Consider the following 18,882-nt stretch of genomic DNA (forward strand, 5'->3'; position numbering starts at 1 on the left):
CAGGCTCACAGTGACTGGAGTTCGAACTTCGCATCAACTCGGAGGAAATCCACATGACTCTTGGTCATGTGGCTGACTAATTGGCACTTGACGTAATGAATGGGAGAAATAATACCCGACAAAAAGTAATAGAATACACGTACTAATTCAATCGTTAGATTTATTACTTACTCTTTTAGTTAGATTTATTACTTAATAATACTCTAACCATTACGTGCTATATATTTCAATGGCACAACCGCACAAGTTCACACTATAAGTATAACATAATTCAGACACAACGTCCATGTAAATTATTTAACTGTCTTACATCAAATGCAACACAGCAGGAGCTAACAAATACTTGTAAGAAAAGTGTATTTTCTCGCTTTTTTTTAAAATCCACAATATAACTTATTTTTACGGGCAAATAAAACTGAGTATAATAGTGTAGTTGTAGAATAAAATTTTCATGGGTTTTCATTATCACGGAGGTCTGGAAGTGACTTGTCTCCAAGTTCTCGCCGATTGACTGAGCGGTTTCAATCATAAATAAATAAAAAAAAATCATCTAGCGCAAGTGCACTGCATTACAGTTATCCGATCTGTCGAGTTAAAATTGAGTTTAACTATTGGGAAACTCGTGAAAAAGGTCGATAAAATTTTTCCCGTTTAAAAATGAAACTAGGTTTCACCGAAGACTATTTCATGACCTCATTTGATATTCTGGGGACAATCTATGCTTTAATATATTAGGGAATTACTGCAGTGAAATTAGCGGCCTATAGATGATATATACAAAAAATTCAGATTTGTTATTACAATGATGAGTTTAAAGCAGCTTTTTGGAAGCAGAAATTGTTTGAAGACATAACTTCAGACCACATTTTGCATTGCAGACAACAGTCACGTTAAAAGCTTCCTGTGGCGTACTCAGTACACTTCAAGGCTGAGGCCACCTGGCCACTACGCTGCGGACTCTGAACCCCGGCAGATCTCGAGTCTCAGCTCATCATCTGGTATGTAGCTGTGCGTCTTGTTTAAACTTCCAATTAAACTTGTCGACCGAGACTACGAACGTATCTCGTCAGTCGTCAATGATTTGCTTGTCATATAAATGTATCACAAAATTGATATATTCTTATTCAGACTAGCACAGAACAATTATAACTAATTTATTTAATTTGCGATATTTTAATATCATCCTGCTACAATAAGTACTTATCGCTATTTGGGACAGCTATTTTCAGCTAGCGTTAGCGCCCTGATTGGCTAAGGCAGTATGAGGCCAGCCATGACGTCATCGATCCATGACATCACCACACCTACGTCACTGAATGGCTGACTCGCACCGCCTGGCGGCAGGCGATACCACGATGAGCCTCTTTCCTGTTCTTAGAATCACGCTTGTAGAGTTGTAGTTAAGTTTAGATTTGTAAAAATAAGCTCGCTAGTTTCGTTTAGGTTGCTTAAATCAACCTGTCAACGGAATGCGCTTGTCCTCAGAAATATATTTTGAAAATTTTAGAACATTTTTAATAGGCAATGTACGTGTGCTTTTATCCGAACATTACTCAGATTTAGTCAAATTAGCTTTCATTGCTTCAGGCATGCAAACAATGGTCTTGTGACGTCATGTAAGAGTGTTTCTTGCTACCTGACTGAGGTTATTTCCGTTTCGCATTCATAAAGGATTATCCTCAGTGACTGCCAGACTGCGTATTGGTCTAAAAACTGCATCATGGCGAGAAAAGGTCTAATGGAGGCTAGTAAATAGTTAAATCGTAACCAAGAACTGAGATTTTTTCGTCGTGAACAACGATTCCCAACGTTTTGTGGCATATTTTGCAAGAAATCATGACCCATTTTTAAATATAAAAAAATATTAATTGAATCCATATATCTCTTGAATTCGTCAAAAATGTAAAAAGTTATTTTTTAATGCAGAGTTATAGTTTATAGAACCTTAATGCACTGCATGATGGTCTTTGTGTAATACTTAACGGGGACAACGGTCCAACGGAAAATATTTTTCCGTAAATTTTTCTATTAGGAGCAAAGGAATAAATGAATTACTTCGTCTGTCCGCGATAAGACTTAGAATTATTTAATCCCTGTAATGTGTGACTCAGCTGATTTCAAGCTTGTACAAAGTAGTTTTATGATTAATTATTAAATATTGAAGTAAACTTCCAAGTATCAAGGAGAAATCGTCCACTCCAGAAATTTCGAGTTTGTAAGTAGAATTTGATTGCTGGTTACTTTAACAATTTACCACAAAGAAATTACATATAATTACATATAGAAGTGCTTTTCAGAACAGAAGGTTCACTGGGGGCAGAGTAGATGCCGATTTTCTTCACTCCCCTTCCCAAGGACGCTTCTACTTCCCAGTTCCCCCCAATGAAGCTACCCCCTCTCTTCCAACGACTCTACCACTCCCCTACCCCCAATAAGGTTGCCTCCCCTCCAGTGCGCTGGTACTACCCCCACCCCCAATGTCGCTCCCCCCAATAGCTTCTTCACTGATGGCCGCCCCGCTGACCACACCCTGCATCCGCTTTGGCATGCAGTAGTAGACTTACTGGCTGTGCCTAAGAATAGCCACGGGACAATAAAGAGTAACTATAATGTTTTTCTCTACAGGTAATTTATTGTAATTATTAATTATTCTTTTCAATTATGAATACTAACATCTCGTGTAACGAACGGCTGTAAACTAAATGAATGTTCCAATGAAGTCCACTGGAAAACACGATATGAATTTACCAACAGGTTAATTTCTTTATGAATTCTCTGTTAGAAAGGTAAGCAAACTAACTTATTCAGAATACCTATTAGACTAATTAGAGGAACAACAGAAAAAAATATTTTAAGCGTCTCGCGCTACTCGTGAAATCATCGAAATAACTAATTTATCGAATTTAGCTGACCTAAATTTTGTTAGCAAAAGATATATCCGCTGAAATGCATTTTCTTTCTACACACGTCGAATCTCTAGAAACCATAAAATTGTTTACATTTAAATGATTGTTTCAAGCCCATATTCCTCAGAAGTACATATCATATATAATCATACGAGTATTATCTAAATTACAGGGTCCACCAAAAAACCTCCCTGATTTCAATAGGCTTTTGAATGGCTTTGGAGGTACCCATAACTTACTTATACCCCTGTCTTCAATGTACTCAAGTTACTTTAATTATTCAATCAATTTTCATTGTTAAATTGCGCCTATCATTGTTTTGTCGATCATATATACTGACCTCATTATATAGGAACATATATATTGAATCCCTGCCAAATGCGTTTAACTCTCAAAATGGTATGTTACACATCGTTGATACACACCCACATAAATGAATGGGTCGATGTCTAAATAATGAGACACTTTCTTACCCACAGCTCGAGCAGAGAGCAGACGTAGCACTGATACGCCCTTTTAACGGACCAAACCAGGTTAGGATGACATACATACTGCAAAAAGCTCATTGCTATTCGGACATTGTCCCAGTTATTTTCCTGTGTGTATTTTCAAGTAGATTTCTTAAATTTTAATATCCACAACCTGCTTATTTGTTATTAACACCATCAGTGAAGTGAACTGCGCGCCATCGTCACACTTGAATCTTTTTCAGTGATCCGATTTAAACTCCCTGCCAAAAAATATACTCGAAAATTTTTTTTATAGTTATATAAACTTTAGCATTTGAAGTGCTGTATAGATTTGCCATTAAATTTTGATATAAGCAGATTTTGTTATAAGTAATTTTTGTTTGTTCCAACTGATTTACATGGGTACCTCAAAATATGATACGTCATGCATTATAGGGACCTGTCATCATGCATTCAAAATGGTTAGATCGATCGCAAACAATGAGACGAGGCTAAATGTTGCGTTATATCGCTCCCGGGTCCACCAAAACGGTCTGTGTTATAATTAGAAAATTAACAGGTGCTGAAAAAGTTTAGAGTCCATTTACCTACATGTGTGCTCTCTGGACTCTTCGAATAGAAATCAAGAAGTTCGATTACAATGAACAAGGTATTGTCTTGTCCATTGAAGAAAGGCGCTCAAGAATTAGCGGAGTTAACGGAAAGTTCAATGTATACAGTTTTACCAGTATAGCCGATGTTCTGTATATAGACTCATGTGTTGAGAAAGGCGAGTCCGCAACATTTGTGTGCATGCGAAGGTCAAACTCAGCCGTCACCACCATGACATTCACCATGAAATCTGTGAGTGCGTAACACGAGTGACGGGTTATAGATGTCGCATTGAGTGTAATTAAAGGTTTAAGTTGGCAAATGCCATGCCTTGAAGTCAGCTATCCATTCAAAATGCTAAATGACGTTATTGCTATTATTCATTTTGCTTGAACATTTGACACAAGCTAACGAGCCTTCCGAGGTATACATACTGATGATACCGTACCCTCAGGTACACTTGCTACAAAGAACTCGTCCTTTACTTTTCAAGAGTCCAAGTCAGAGGTTAATTTATGTTTTATTAGCAGGCACGGTTACAAACCCCTTTAGCTGCAGTTTGACATTTCAAACATCGATTTGTTTAGTGCGTCATACCGCGTGATGGTGAGACTAAAAGCGTCTCATGGATATTTTAGCTTGTCTGCCATGCTATATAATTCACCAGAACACAAAAGGCCTCTCCGTGCACCGCGAATAGCGTAAGAATAATAGTCTTACCGCCGTCCTATTCTTGGATCGGTCATGATCCATTCCCAGCGCGATTGGTTTTTTTCTCTGAGCGGCTTGGTGCGGACAGAGATGTCAGGCGTGCATTTTTAATGCACACCTCTTGGAACGATAGCAAGTGTGACAGCCTTTTGTGCCCGACGCTTGCGCTTTTTGTGCCCGGCGCCGGTGTCAGCGCTGTTTTTATGCAATATTGCGGTCTCTTACGTCCTCAAGTGCTTAGTTCCAATGGCGCGGACTCTACACTGTTTATTTATATTTTTTTATGTCCTAAGCGCCAAGAAATTGCAATAATTACACAAAATTAGCCAAAGCGATTAAGGTCAAATAGAAAATTTGTTTTCCTCTACACAAAATCAAACAGAATGCCAGCGACAACAAAATATGTTAGGTTGTTAAACAAGAAATTAAGTTGCTTTTCATCATCAAACAAAACAGAAAACAACTCAATGTCACGTGAATGTCTGCTGAGCCTCAAATCAATTATCTTTGTGTCCCGGCAATGTCCCATTGTCCTCCGTATTGAGTTTTTCTAACCTGTTCATTATGGCTCGCGCAAGCTACCGATGACAGGCTGCAATTCTAGAAATTCTGTTCTAAAGGACCTTTGGTCTGTCGTGAAATTGAGGTGCAGCCGACATCTTGACGTGCATTACAGCCATTTTTCACTTCGGCGATTGCAACGGAAGGTGCAAATAAAAACCTGAATTAGTAGGATGAACGTGCCACTTTTTCTTTGGTTGGCCTGAAGAAGTGAACTCATGCGTGTTGCTGAAACAGTACGTCCACATACGTTTAAAAGATCATAGCATAGGATTGAGCTCGGAGTTAAAAAAAAATTCGCAGGCATGAAGTAAAGCCTGACAATTCACTTAAGTGGATTACAGGCTAATGTTTGCAGGGCGTCCGTCAAGAAATGTTATGCAGCAGTTAATGGCTTTGCTCGGTCTGCGGTACAAAGATGAACAGAATAAATTAAGGCACGCGATTGACGTTAATTTACAGTTGTAAAACGATGCTAATCATCGACCGCTACAGTCGCAGCTCAATCAATAATGAAGGAGAGCGACTGCAGTGCCATTGATGACGGTTCCAAGTCGAGGACTAATTGATGATGTCTGCTCTATTGTGTAAACTTTTCCTGATTGATGATAAGACTCCATTAATTGATCAGCTCTCCAGGGCGTGGCATTGATCGAGGCGGTGGAGGTTGACTACGGTAATGCCAGGAGCTCTACTATGGTAACGAATGACCATGAATAGAAATGTCGTGTGTAGAACTATTCATTCACGTTGCGAACTTATTCATGCGTTCGCAACAATGAAAGAGCGAGAAAAGATAAATACAAGCTATAAACGTCAGATCAATGTATAAAGGATTTAGAGGATCGGCGTAATCCTAGGGTGCGGGCGATGCTCGGGTAATCCTACGGTAAGGGAAGTGCTCAGGTAATCCTACACTACGTGCGGCCAGGTAATCCTACGGTACGGGACGTGCTCGGGTAATCCTACGGTACGGGAATTCTCAGGTAATCCTACGGTCGCGCATAACTTGTACACGCGCTGCTGCTCAGGAGTATCTCTGGACAGGGAAACTAGGCCACCGCACGCCACATCGACCGCCACAGGATTGCCTTCCGCTAGGGCCATTAACGTGGCCTCCCCCACACAATAAGGAGGCCCGCGCCTCACCCTTCGTCGTGGTTATTAACGTGGTCTCCCCCATGCAATGAGGCTCGCGCCTCATTTTCCGTCGTGATCATTAACATGGCCTCCCCCACGCAATAAAAAGGCCCATAAAAGTTGGGAAATATCCTGTCATGCGATTTCGCGTCCGGAAGTTAGGCCAAGCTTCTCATGACAGGAGTTGTATGGAGGGCACATGTGATGACAGGAGTTGTACGGAGGGCACATGTGATGACAGGAGTTGTATGGAGGGCACATGTGATGACAGGAGTTGTACGGAGGGCACATGTGATGACATGAGTTTATCTGTACAAAGGTTTGTTGTAATTAGACGACTTTCTTGAAGAAACTCAATTGAATTGTTGACGTTGGTTATTCGATTAAGCTCATATATTAAGCTTGGCACCTGACGTTTGCAGGACGGTAATAAGCAGTAATATAAACTTGAATGAAAGCCAAACTGATTTAAACTGTATTAATAGTTAGTAAATATATATATCACAAAAGACCATACACGACAAAGGTGAATGAGTAGCGACTTAAGAAAAAACACCAAATTAGTCAACAACGGAGAAAATCATAGGCCTCTTCAAGGCAACTAAATGGAATTATTTATAAGTTTGAGGTGAACACTTCATTCATTAGAATTCAACATAGAAAATTCTTCAGCATTAGAATTTTATTCGCTCATATAGAAATAATATGAACTTTGGCAATCCATGGAATATCACTTAAAAAGTATAACCATTAATGTGAAAGAACACTAATATACAATGTGGTGCCTCTGTTCAAAATGTGCAACACTGCGAAACGGACAATACATAGGGCTTTAGGTTTAAAACTATGGCGTTATTAAATAATAAGGAATCTTCATAATGGCCGTGACATATGAAGCAGGGCAAAAAAAATCGTGATGGACAGCAGAAGGTTACAAAGAAAGTTTAGAGCGCGTCAACCGAGTTATGGAACATCGGAACATTTAGCACAGCACATCGCAATACCGTCGGAGTATCTCAGTCACAAAAATACAGGCAAATAAAAAAAACAATCCATAAATGTGCCAAGCGCTAGTTAGCTAAACAAAAAAGATGTGAAGAACGCAAACATAGATGCATACAACGTGAGTTAAAGGTGAAGTCTGAAATTTGGCGTATAATGGCCTTACCATTGACAATTTCCAACACTACTATAATATACAGAAATAAACTTAAAGTTTAACAATAAGATACTGAAAAAAACAGAATATCAGGCGGATATTCTCAGAACGTTGCAATTTCGTGGCATGAAAAGATGAATGCGAGGTGCTTTAGAAGCAACTTAGTAACGTGACTAGCAGGAGTCAGGACGAGGTAGCTCGCCAACTCGACTTAATATAACGTTTGTAATTTCCTGCTAAAAAAATAACAACTTAAAAAAAGCGCCAACATATATATATACACCTCCACTAATCTTTGGTCAATATACGCTAGCAATCAATGCGCAAACTAATTAAATAAAGAAACCTGCAATCACTCAGGCTCCACGCGGTGACTTTCATAGTTCATAGAATACTTGAAGAACCTCTTAGAGACAACAGACATTAGCATTAGAACATTTCACGCCTGTGAGACCAGGTCACACGCCCCTTCGAAGTTACAAGGCAATCTCATGTTGAGGATGTAGCGTTTAACTTGCTGAGCCATCGCTGGTTGTGGCCCGGTTAAGTAAAGATATATTTTCCGTGATAAATAAAAAGCTCAACTAATGATGTTACAGAACAATTTCAACTTAACATCACAGAAATAAAAAAAAATGTACCGGTACTCAACTTTTAGCATAAGCTATAGGAACATGAAGCAGATCGTAGCAATCTACAAACGTAATGAAGTGCATTGAATCAACATGGACATGAGACTTTGCAGTCCATGAAACAGGCGCCGGGGTGTCCCGAAACTGACAAGTTATCTAGCAATACAAGATCCCAAATGAATCGAATAAAGTTTGACTCCGTATTATAATAACAAGTTGCAATCAAAACGATTAATAGAAAGTAGTCACTAACGGCGATACGAGCAAGGCAGCAGAAACACGATTGTAGGCAATTGATCCGAAGCTCTAAAGGCCAGGACACAGCGCTGTCTTGACAGCGAGATACTCAACTTGAAACTGTCAGTGAAGATTTAGGCTGAAAAACTCAATAATCAAACTCTGGATGTAAAACTCTAATTCACGGGTCTCGTATTAGGTACCTCTTTTATGGTAGAAAGCTTAGAGACATGACAAACATCGGTAGAAATGACCACACCATTGCGTTTTGAATGGAAACTAATCGCCTACATTGAAAAAAAGCTCTGAAATTTTTCTATCCAGATCGCATACAGCATCAAAAATCACACATAGTCGGAAAGATGCCAATTACTACAAAATTAATACGACGGATTTCACTTTAATAGAATTTCCCCTATAAGTAATAACCATCGTATTGAGGAATTCGCAATTGTCACTTACGAGTAGATATTTGGGAGCTTCACCAACATAAAGTTTGCTGTGACAGTAAAATACTTTTTCACTTAAAAATACTCTTTCATGACTTGCCTCAACCGTAAATAAGCCTGTTCATTTTAAATCAGAACATGTATGAAAGAAATGTAGATAACTTCGATGTAAAATGCATGCATTTACTTTGGTCGATGTAAGATGAAGACAACTTGCAGTTCATTTATATCAGGTATACAAGAGCATGAGGAAATAAGGCATACAACTGCGGTATCATACAACTCTTATTATAGTCATCATTGAACGCTAATAGCTTTAAGATGACCGTTATCTGCACCGATACATGAGCGATCAGCAACATGATATACTTCCTCTCAAAGCTTCTCAACTTGAAAACTTTATTACTCTAAAGAACAACTCTAAATCTATTGCATTACATCCACCGGGTTTCTTCTTCCAAACATTCATCGATGCAATGCAATTAAAGTAGCATAAATAAAATTTGCTTATATTTTTTCATAATTATAACTTCTAATACCGCAATATTCCATATCCTGGAGAATTTCCTAGTTTCACAGCAATGCAGTAGATTTATCTAACCATCAATGTCGTAGATTCATGTAACGAACAATGTAGTCAATTTATCTACCAGAGAATGAATACCCTAAAGGGTTTATCTATACATGGCGACTCTGGCAGTGTGGTAGAAGCACATGTAGGCGTCACAGAGCAGGCGGCGGGTAAGATGAGGCAGCGCCTTGTCGTCCGTGATGGCACTCAGTGCCAGGCTGCCCTGGTCACTCAGCCACTCCTGCAACTCACGGCACTCCACCACGCTAGGGATGTTGTAGCCGTGCTGCTCTCCTGCAACATCAACGCTCATATTACACACTGCAACATCAACGCTCATATTAATTATTATTTTAAACATTCCATAGCTAGAATGTTTATAACTAAGTTATAACTTGTTCATAACATAACTTGCTCCACCCACACAAATAGTTCAACGTCATGCTTGTATTTTTAAACATTGAAACAAGTTTTACACATTTTAGAGTTAGACTTGCGAATAATTCTTGACTATGACGATTAAAATTCAAAAGTTTTCAGGATATCTTATATCCACGAAACAGAACCAACTGGTCTCTCGCAATTAAATTACCCAGCAGACAGGTATCTTTATGAGTAAACTCAAGCTAAACATAAATGAAAAAAGGGAGTCCATCCAGACGTTGAAATGCTGAAAATACAAATAAAAAGACACAAATCAGAAATATTGAAGCACAGTATCCCTCAATCTGAACCTTTTCTGTCGGCCATGGAGTCGAAGAAGCACCATGGTGCCTCAGGCCCCTCCCCACATCGGGTGAAGGTGACGTAGTGCGAAGTTTCTATACAAACCACGGCGAAAAGTTCCATGAATATGCGGGGTACAGAGGGACAGTGACTGGCCAACATACGGTACTCCAGCGGCACGCACAACTTGCGCACCGACTCGTGACGGTCTCGCTCCTTGTGGTTGTGAACCTGTACAGGGAACAAAGTTATTTGGAATATTTAATTATTTGCATCACAGTTCTTGGAATAAAAGGAAATGATAGTTTGTAATTATTGAATATATGACGTATATAATGGTTATTGAGACGCTAGGTGTTCATATAATAGCAAAAGTGTATACATTTTTTGGTAGCTGTATTTCTAAGAAACATGCAAATGCTTTATTCGTGAGGCAAAAAGTAAAATTCTTCCTAGATAAATTGCAATTCAATAACTGGTTATAGATAATTTTTCTTCATTTGTTTTAATGCTATGTACATAGAGCTTTTGAAATTGTTTACCCTGGCTTCTGATACCTAAAAATGTTATAATAACTTGGTGTTTGCACTGTACTTCATAATACCGTTCTGAGGCAGTTGTCGCAGAAGGCGATGCTCTCAAGACCCGAGCCGCACTGCCCAAAGCACTGCGGGCACTCAAACTCTGCCACCTGACCGCAGATGTTGCACTGCCGAGGAGCTGCAAACGGCCACAGGTTTATCAAGCATACTAACAAATCACGCAAAAAGTTGAGTGTTAAACCAACAAATTACTTCATTCTCCTAATTCATTTAACTGTAATTGTTCAATATGTTCGAGGGAATTAATAAGAAACCGAGCCAGTGGATATGTATAAAGTAATAGGCGTAACACCCTCACCAGGTTTGATAATGTTGGAGACACTCACAGTCTTCGATGACGTCGGTGATGTCGAGCAGCAGCGAAGGCAGGATGCGCGGGTACATCTTGTAGTCCTTGCCGAACCTCGGCATCTGCAGGATCAGGATGGAGGGAACCTGCAACACAAGCAAATGCTAACGTTGCAGCAAGAAATTTGAGTGAGATACAAACAGGTTATTCGAAATTCTGAGCGTTTTTAGCTCGTATCCAGCCACATTTTTTGATAGAAAGTTGGAATTAAAATTCTAGTTTACATTTTACGTTATCTCCCAACAACTGTGATAAATACAATTATCACAGAAGCATGAACAGATGATTTGCAGTTCAATTATTTATCAACAGATCATAAATTCAGTAGTTAGATACTTGATTTTGGAGTAAATATATTTTAAATTCCATGCTTCATCGTTACTGAGTTAGCATAAACGTCTCAATCTAGTAAAAAAACTGGCTATAGGCCACGGGAATATAAAAAAAAGTGTAAGTATGCGAGTGTTTCACCTCCTTGAGTTTGATATCAGAGGTGAGGAAGCTCTGGTCGAAGAGCTGTTGGACGGAAGGCATGGCAACGTTATCGTCTTTCTCCAGGAAGAGCTGGTAGTGGTAAGCCTGCTGGCCAGACGACAGATGAAGGTAAGGCTCTTCCTTCAGAATCTGAGCCAGCAGCGAGTGTAAGAACTCTTCGGGGTCTGAAATAAACAAAAATTACCACACTTGTTTTTCTTATGCATGTCCAGGTGCTTCAATATCAGGTGTGCATGTCTAGTGCCTCATACATGGCTAGTGCTTTAATATCTCCCTACACAATTGTAGGCTTAAAATGGACGCAACATAATTTGATTTAGATCAAAATAAGTAGGAAAAATGTGAAATTAGGATGCTTGAAATCCAGATAATTAAGAAAATTGATAAAAAAAAATCAACGAATAATGGGCATAATGATGGTGCACGGACCTTTCTCTTCAGTGGTGAGTCCCTTGACCGACGACAGGCCGTCTAGCAGCTTGCGCAGCTTCATGATGCGGTCTGCCCTAACAAACATCCTCGAGCGCAGTGGGTTGACGATCTCCTCTCTGAGGACGTTCTGGACTTCGCTGTACTCCTTGATGTCGCCGTGCGTCGAGGGTCTGAACAGCAGGCTGTCGAAAACGCTGTAAAGAACTTCATATTAGAGTTTTTCAGAAGAGAGTGATAGCTTTGTTATGAACTTGACTCTATGATGGCACTATTTTTGTCACGAGTCAGGAGAGCATGCTAGACTTAAGATGAGACTATTTTTAATAAGACAGCTACTAAAGAAATAAATTTCACGAATGAATGTTAATTGTTCAGTCTATACGGCAGACTGAAAACACAAAGAAACACAACACCTCCGTAGAGGTTCACGAGAACAAATGATTATTTACTCAACGAAAGCCACAATAACCTTTCACCGCAAAATCTAGCAATTTTACAATCAGAATTCATCTTATATTCCTAACTAAAACGCGCGGGAGCATCATTGAGGTAACAACCCTTGCAGTGTCATATGCTCTGAACATCTTTGATGAATTAATACAATTAATACAATGTTCGTTGTTTATTTTAATTTCATTTAATTCTCTTTAATTGCCAATTTAATTCCCTTGAGCTGGCGGTTTACCTGGTGAAGGCGAACATGGAGAAGAGCGTGGCGTCGAGGTAGCAGCTGTTCTGGTGGCCCTGGATGCCTTTATTGCGGCCTATCATGGCCAGTACAGAAGACCCGCGAGGGGGCGCCACGCGTCCCTCCACAGGACCGCAGTCCTCGCTGCCAAAAGCTACCATAACAACACCATTAAAAAATATATAACTCAGTACTCACTGCAGTGAGTGACCAAAAGCTACCAACACCACACCATTAAAAAATATAATTCAGTACTCGCTGCAGTAAGTGCAGTGAGCGCATTTCACGTTGCCGAGTATCATGGATACTCGGCAACGTGAAGTCACAGACAGACAGACGGACGGACATGACTAGCACAATTTGGGCAGTTTTTTCCATGAATGAGAAAATGCGCTAAAAATGCTCTAAATGTGAGCAACTGTCATGTAGTAATGTGATTTAAAACCACGGTCTTCGATTACGGCATGATGCTGGCTGAAAGATTCTCACCTGCTTGTGTTACATGCATAACTTATACTCAGTTCAGTCACATCTGTACAAAATAATACAATTAATTCACTCCACGCACAATTAGTTGTTGATCAGAAGAAATCACCAGGAGCACTAAATTTCAACAACAATGGTTAATTCAGGGACTTCTTTAAAGGCAACAACACGAAAAACTGCAGTAAAAGGTAGAAAGATTAACAGGTAGAGGAGGGCTATATTTTGCTGGAAGGAAAGAGGCTGCTGTTGATGATAGTAACGTAAACCTCGTGACACTCACTGAGGTAATCATCTGGGTATGTCCTATAATCTCAGCAAGAATGACGTTCATATAAAAACATAAATTGATTTAAGAATCAAAAGAAATTTTAGTTTGGGGAAGCGCATTTGTTCATCACTTAATGAAAATCATGCTCGCCCTCAGCGGTGCCATCACGTTTCAGGCAGAGGTTAAAATTATGCAAACAGCATATCTAAGTTGAAAGCTATATAGATATATATATAATTCGACCCTATTTTGAATTCAGCGCTATATTTTTTAACAATACAGGATAAAAGCACAACAAGCATGCAATAAGGAATATTGATATATTTATCCGAGACAGGGTAAGATTCATTTCCTAGAAAATAATTAAATTTTTCTCAATGCTTAACCTTCATAAATCGTTAGTAATTAAACACATGAATCCATTGTAGATTGAGAATTAGTTCATAGAAATATTATTTTGATTCAGAGTTGTAGGAAGCTATTTAGAGTTGTATATTTTCATTTAGATTTGTATAAAATGGTATATTAGTTCATCATACATCCGCGTAAAATATAAATAATTTTGAGTTTTGGCAAGGTTACAATGGTCACGCCAAGCAAAGGTTATTGTATGACGTGAAAAAAAAATTGGTACCGAATGGGACGCAACCTGCAGCAGGTTTCTTTTTCTTTCCTGTAACAAACAGAACCCAACTCGTTTGAAATCTTATTGTTGTATAATTTGCTAATTATGTCACATTTGTCTAGCTAATTGAGTAATGAGAGATTCACAAAGAATTTCCATTGGTCACTTTAAGAAAGAGAGTCATCATCTCAGGAAATATGGTAGCACAAGACATTGAAATTTTATCCATTAAAAAGCGATTTTTATAATATCATCTGATGAAGCAACTTGCATATAGAAGAGAAATACCAAACTAAAATATGAAAAAATGTAAGAGTTCAGATGTAAAATTCAAAGATTGATTTCTGAAAAAAAATGTGTTAATAAGTGTATACCTACATGTTCATTGACAAAACTTGCAAAAATGTAAGGCATTTTTAGGAGACAATTTCTAGCAAAAACTTTGACATTTTGTGAAGGTTTAGATACCCCAACATAGCTCCCGACATAGCTCCAAAGGCAAAGAAGGCAACAAAATAGGGAAGGTTTAGGGAGACAGGGAAGGTTTAGGAAGACAGGGAAGGTTTAGGAAGGCAAGGAAGGTTTAGGGAGACAGGTAAGGTTTAGGAAGACAGGGAAGGTTTAGGAAGACAGGGAAGGTTTAGGAAGGCAAGGAAGGTTTAGGAAGGCAGGGAAGATTTAGGAAGACAAGGAAGGTTTAGGAAGACAGGGAAGGTTTAGGAAGACAGGAAAGGTTTAGGAAGACAGGGAAGGTTCAAGGAAGGCCATGAAGGTCGCAGAGGCACAAAACGCACCTATGCTGGCCCTGGGGTTGGCGGACGACAGCGTCTCCAGGAAGCGGCTGTCTTGGCGGCAGAGGGAGAGGTTCACAAAGATGGCTTTGCCAGGGGGACATGAGAAGTGCCGGCGCCCGTTGAACGTGCCATCACTCAAACCATCAGACCCGTCCTCCTATATCAGTATTTACCATTATTTAGCATTTAACACGTTGACTACGTATTGGTACATATGCATACCACGAAATATATTTCTTGAGGAGGTAGTGGTACATAATTCAGGTTGCCTAAAATCGGCCAAATCCGAGAACAAAAAAGGCCGATAATCCAATGTATACTAGTTTATTTGTAGGTTCCGCTATAAAAATTCCATTTATTTTCTTTTTGCAGTACCGTATTTAAAATTTAATTAGGAAGTACCCCTATCATAAATTTTAGCCGGCCAACGCAATTGAGAAAAACTAAATCACGGAATTTGTTCGGAAAAAATGACCGTCTGGCAACCCTGCTTAAAAAAAAGTACAAAAAATAAAATAATAGTACAAGATGAAGCAATCGTAGTCAACGTATTAATATTTTCATTTAAGAAATAAAAGAATAACAACAAATGTCAATCATTCCAAAATTTCGAAACCACAGTCAAATACCTCAGTAATCAAGCAATGGAGATATGCATCATTTATGTAGAGCACAGAATAAGTTACCCTAAATAATAAATAACAAAGTTATGTCTTTCTTATCCTCACCAGCTCAATGCCGGCCACCACGCGGCCCTCCTTCTTGCCGTCTGAGATGGTGCCAAGCCACTGGATCACGCCAAACCTGAGGGCAAGAAAGTGTGTCATACAAGTAACTGTATTAATGGTTGGTAACTACATGAATGGTTCATAACGATATAAATGGTTGGTATCAGCAAGAATGGTAGGCATGTACATGACAAATCTAAGTCAATGCCTGTAGGATAGGTAGTTGAATGGCTGCACAAATCGTTTGTCTTGTGCATGGCCAGTTTAGTTCAAGAAAAACCATCATGTAGATAATACAAAACTTTCACTTGCATAGGCAAAGAAAATTAATATATTTAATCACATATTATCACAGATTTCATTCATAAAGGAAAGTGAATGAACCTTGGCATGCCTTTGATGACAATCTCGACCATGGAGCCAACATCAAGTTCAGTATTGATGGAGTCGCTGTCATGACCCAGGTCAGGAGACAGGCTGCTGCCGCTGTCCGATAACACTTCAAGCTGGTCCAAGCCTGGCAGAACATTAAAATTTCATATCAATCACTTTCCTCTTGTAATTGATGTTTTGATATAGAGTATGACGCTATTATACACATTTTTGTCAAGTTCAATTTGGTTCAAATTATATTAGTCCCAATGTTCATGCACAATTTTGTACCGTGTTCATGGACTTGGTAATTTCTTGGATGATCCTTGATAATTTTACCACTGGTTAACCCACTGCAATGAATAAAGTCAAATAAATTGATTTAGAGCCATCACAAAACCTAAGAAGGACAACCATACATGTGAGTAAAATTGACAAAAAGCTTTTCATTGTTGAAAAAAAATTCTGATGTGATGCATTTTCTGTTAAAAATTGCTATCATATAACTTGCACAATTTCACTTCATTAAAGGTCCCAATACTTGAAAAACTACTAGTAGTGAAAACAATGGGATATAGGTACAAAAATAAAACTATGTTAATTACTAGTAATAGTTTTATCAGTTCCTAAATACATATAGTAGGTTTCTTTGATTTATAATGTTTTTTGTTTTGTAACTGTGACAAGCAAACTGCACCAACAGCTATCAGACTAAACACTATGACATCAGTCATATTTTGCCACCAACGATCTAGCTAATAACTACGAGTCAGGTAGAGCTAAAATAATTTTATTAATGGTCTTATTAATATTGGAAGGAAAGATTCATTACATGAATATAGAATTTTTCATCTATCAAATTGGCAGCTACAACAAAAAAAAAGAGAGATTAGTCACTGAAAATTAATAGAGTAATTGCTCTTCTTGATTTTGATTTACAAAATCAGCAGCTACAACAGGAAAAAAGAGAGATTAGTCACTCAAACTAGTAAGAGCAAATGCTCTTCTTGTTTTTGATCAACTAAATCAACAGCTACAACAAGGAAAAGAGAGATTAGTCACTGAAAATAATAGAGTAATTGCTCTTCTTGTTTTTGATCTACTAAATCAGCAGCTACAACAAGAAAGAAAGTGAGATTAGTCACTCAAAATAATAGAGTAAATGCTCATCTTGTTCACTCACCACTCTTGGGAAGATGGAAGTAAGGACTGGAGGCAGAAAGCTCTTGGTCATCAAGACTACATTCCTCGGCTTGGCGAGTCTTTTTCTTAGTGAGTGAGTTTGAGTTAGAGGAAGGCGTGCTAGAGCGACTCTCCTGGATGCCACTTGACCCAGAGGAGCAAGATTTAGGAATAGATGATTGATTAAACTCGAGATTGTTATGGACTGACCTTGAATTAGAGAAACTTTCACCGAGATTAGATTGTAATGCATCTGCATAAGATAATGTACTGCATCCAGACAATAAGTTGCTTGTGAGAAAATCATTTTCTTTGGAGTTAGAATAAGAAGGTGAGTAGAAACGAGGGCACTCAGTTTCAGAAACTCGAGGATGAGGCTTTGATACAACAGGGTCAGAGACGAGGGAGTTGCTAGTTAGCTTTTGAGATGCTGAGTTAGGGAGCAGCATGGACGAGTCAGTGTCACTACCTCCTTTGCTGTGGTTAATGCTGTTAGATGAGCTACATGAGCCACTCAGTCTCTTCTCACCAGCGCTAGACCAACTGTTATTCACGTTGCTCACATATGTTTGCTTGCTGCTTCGACTGCGTTGCTTGTGCTCACCAAGAACCTCCTGGAAAGAAAGAGATAAATGAACATGTATAGAACAAGAATAGAGCAAGAAAATTCAAAGAAATTACTTTTAACTAGTACTGGCATTGTTTCAAATAGTTGGGCATGTAAATAGTGAAACTCATCACATATATATTACACATATCATACACAGAATGCGAATCATTAATATACATTTCATAGGAGGTAACTCATACTGCAAAAAATCAGCAAACTATGTTTTTGAGAGTGATAGCTGTGTTGCTCAGACTTTAATGTTCAAGAAAGTACCATTGGTAACATGCATTGAGATATTGATAAGAAGTTTATAACATAATATAAAAATCTTTAATTTTATTTAACAAAGAAATTAATTACTTATACTCTGATAAAAAAATTCTCCACTGACAGTGTGGTAAAGACAATATTAACTTAAACTCACTACATTGTTTGGAGGAATATTCCTATGAAAAGCATCACAAGTTGCTCTTGGAATGTCCCACGTTGTGTTGCGGGACAAGGTGTTGTGAGGGTCGACTGATGGAGTCATGCCCAGATTACCCAGCACATCACAAGCATTGGCCATTCCTACTGCCCATTGACTTGTTCCATTGTTGTGTGTGGTAGGGCTCATCACACCCGTGCTTGAAGTCCCGCCCCCTCCGTTGGGGTAAATCATTTTTGGATCCCTCATGGCTGATGGTTTGAGGCCTGTTAGTTTCTCGTATGCCATAGAATTATATGTTGAGTTGAAATTACTGTTGCTGCTACTCATAGTGAGAGTTGTCAATAGAGTTTAGTAACCTGAGGAATATGCAGAAATTAGTCATTTGGCATGGGAAGATTTTTGAAATAAAAACCTTTGAGAAAAAAGTCTACATATGTAATTTTGTGTCTACAAAAGTTTATAAGTGTTTTGGCTAGTCCATTTAGACAGTATTACTTTTGATTATTATAGTAGAACCTATATGACATCAGACATCACAACTTAAGTTTTTTTAGCAGATGTGACTTCTCATGCATATAGGTATAAACTTACTATACAAAGTAATTGTCTGAAAATAGGATTCCTTCAAAAAGTAAACAATTTAGTATTCAGTAATGGAGTAATGGTGT

At 38.6% G+C, this 18,882-nt stretch overlaps 1 protein-coding gene across 2 annotated transcripts; it reads right to left on the reverse strand.

Annotated features, from left to right (window-relative positions):
* Positions 1-6,843: 6,843 nt before the first annotated feature.
* LOC108672635 (ubiquitin carboxyl-terminal hydrolase CYLD) lies at positions 6,844-18,566 on the reverse strand. 2 transcript variants are annotated; one of them, XM_018160342.2, is made up of 13 exons: positions 18,209-18,566; positions 17,176-17,788; positions 16,005-16,137; positions 15,621-15,696; positions 14,893-15,049; positions 14,108-14,146; positions 12,717-12,873; positions 12,029-12,225; positions 11,576-11,763; positions 11,082-11,190; positions 10,758-10,873; positions 10,162-10,384; positions 6,844-9,721 (listed from the first exon to the last, which is right to left on the reverse strand). In XM_018160342.2, exons 1-13 carry the CDS (start codon positions 18,539-18,541, stop codon positions 9,531-9,533), a joined length of 2,532 nt encoding a protein of 843 aa, XP_018015831.1. In that variant the 5' UTR covers positions 18,542-18,566; the 3' UTR covers positions 6,844-9,530. The 2 variants fall into 2 exon arrangements, with proteins under 2 accessions (XP_018015831.1, XP_018015832.1); XM_018160343.2 differs by lacking the exon at positions 14,108-14,146.
* Between the last annotated feature and the right edge of the window lie 316 nt (positions 18,567-18,882).

This window comes from Hyalella azteca, unplaced genomic scaffold, assembly GCF_000764305.2.
Source record: "Hyalella azteca isolate HAZT.00-mixed unplaced genomic scaffold, Hazt_2.0.2 contig7025, whole genome shotgun sequence".
In the NCBI taxonomy this organism is placed as follows: domain Eukaryota; kingdom Metazoa; phylum Arthropoda; class Malacostraca; order Amphipoda; family Hyalellidae; genus Hyalella; species Hyalella azteca.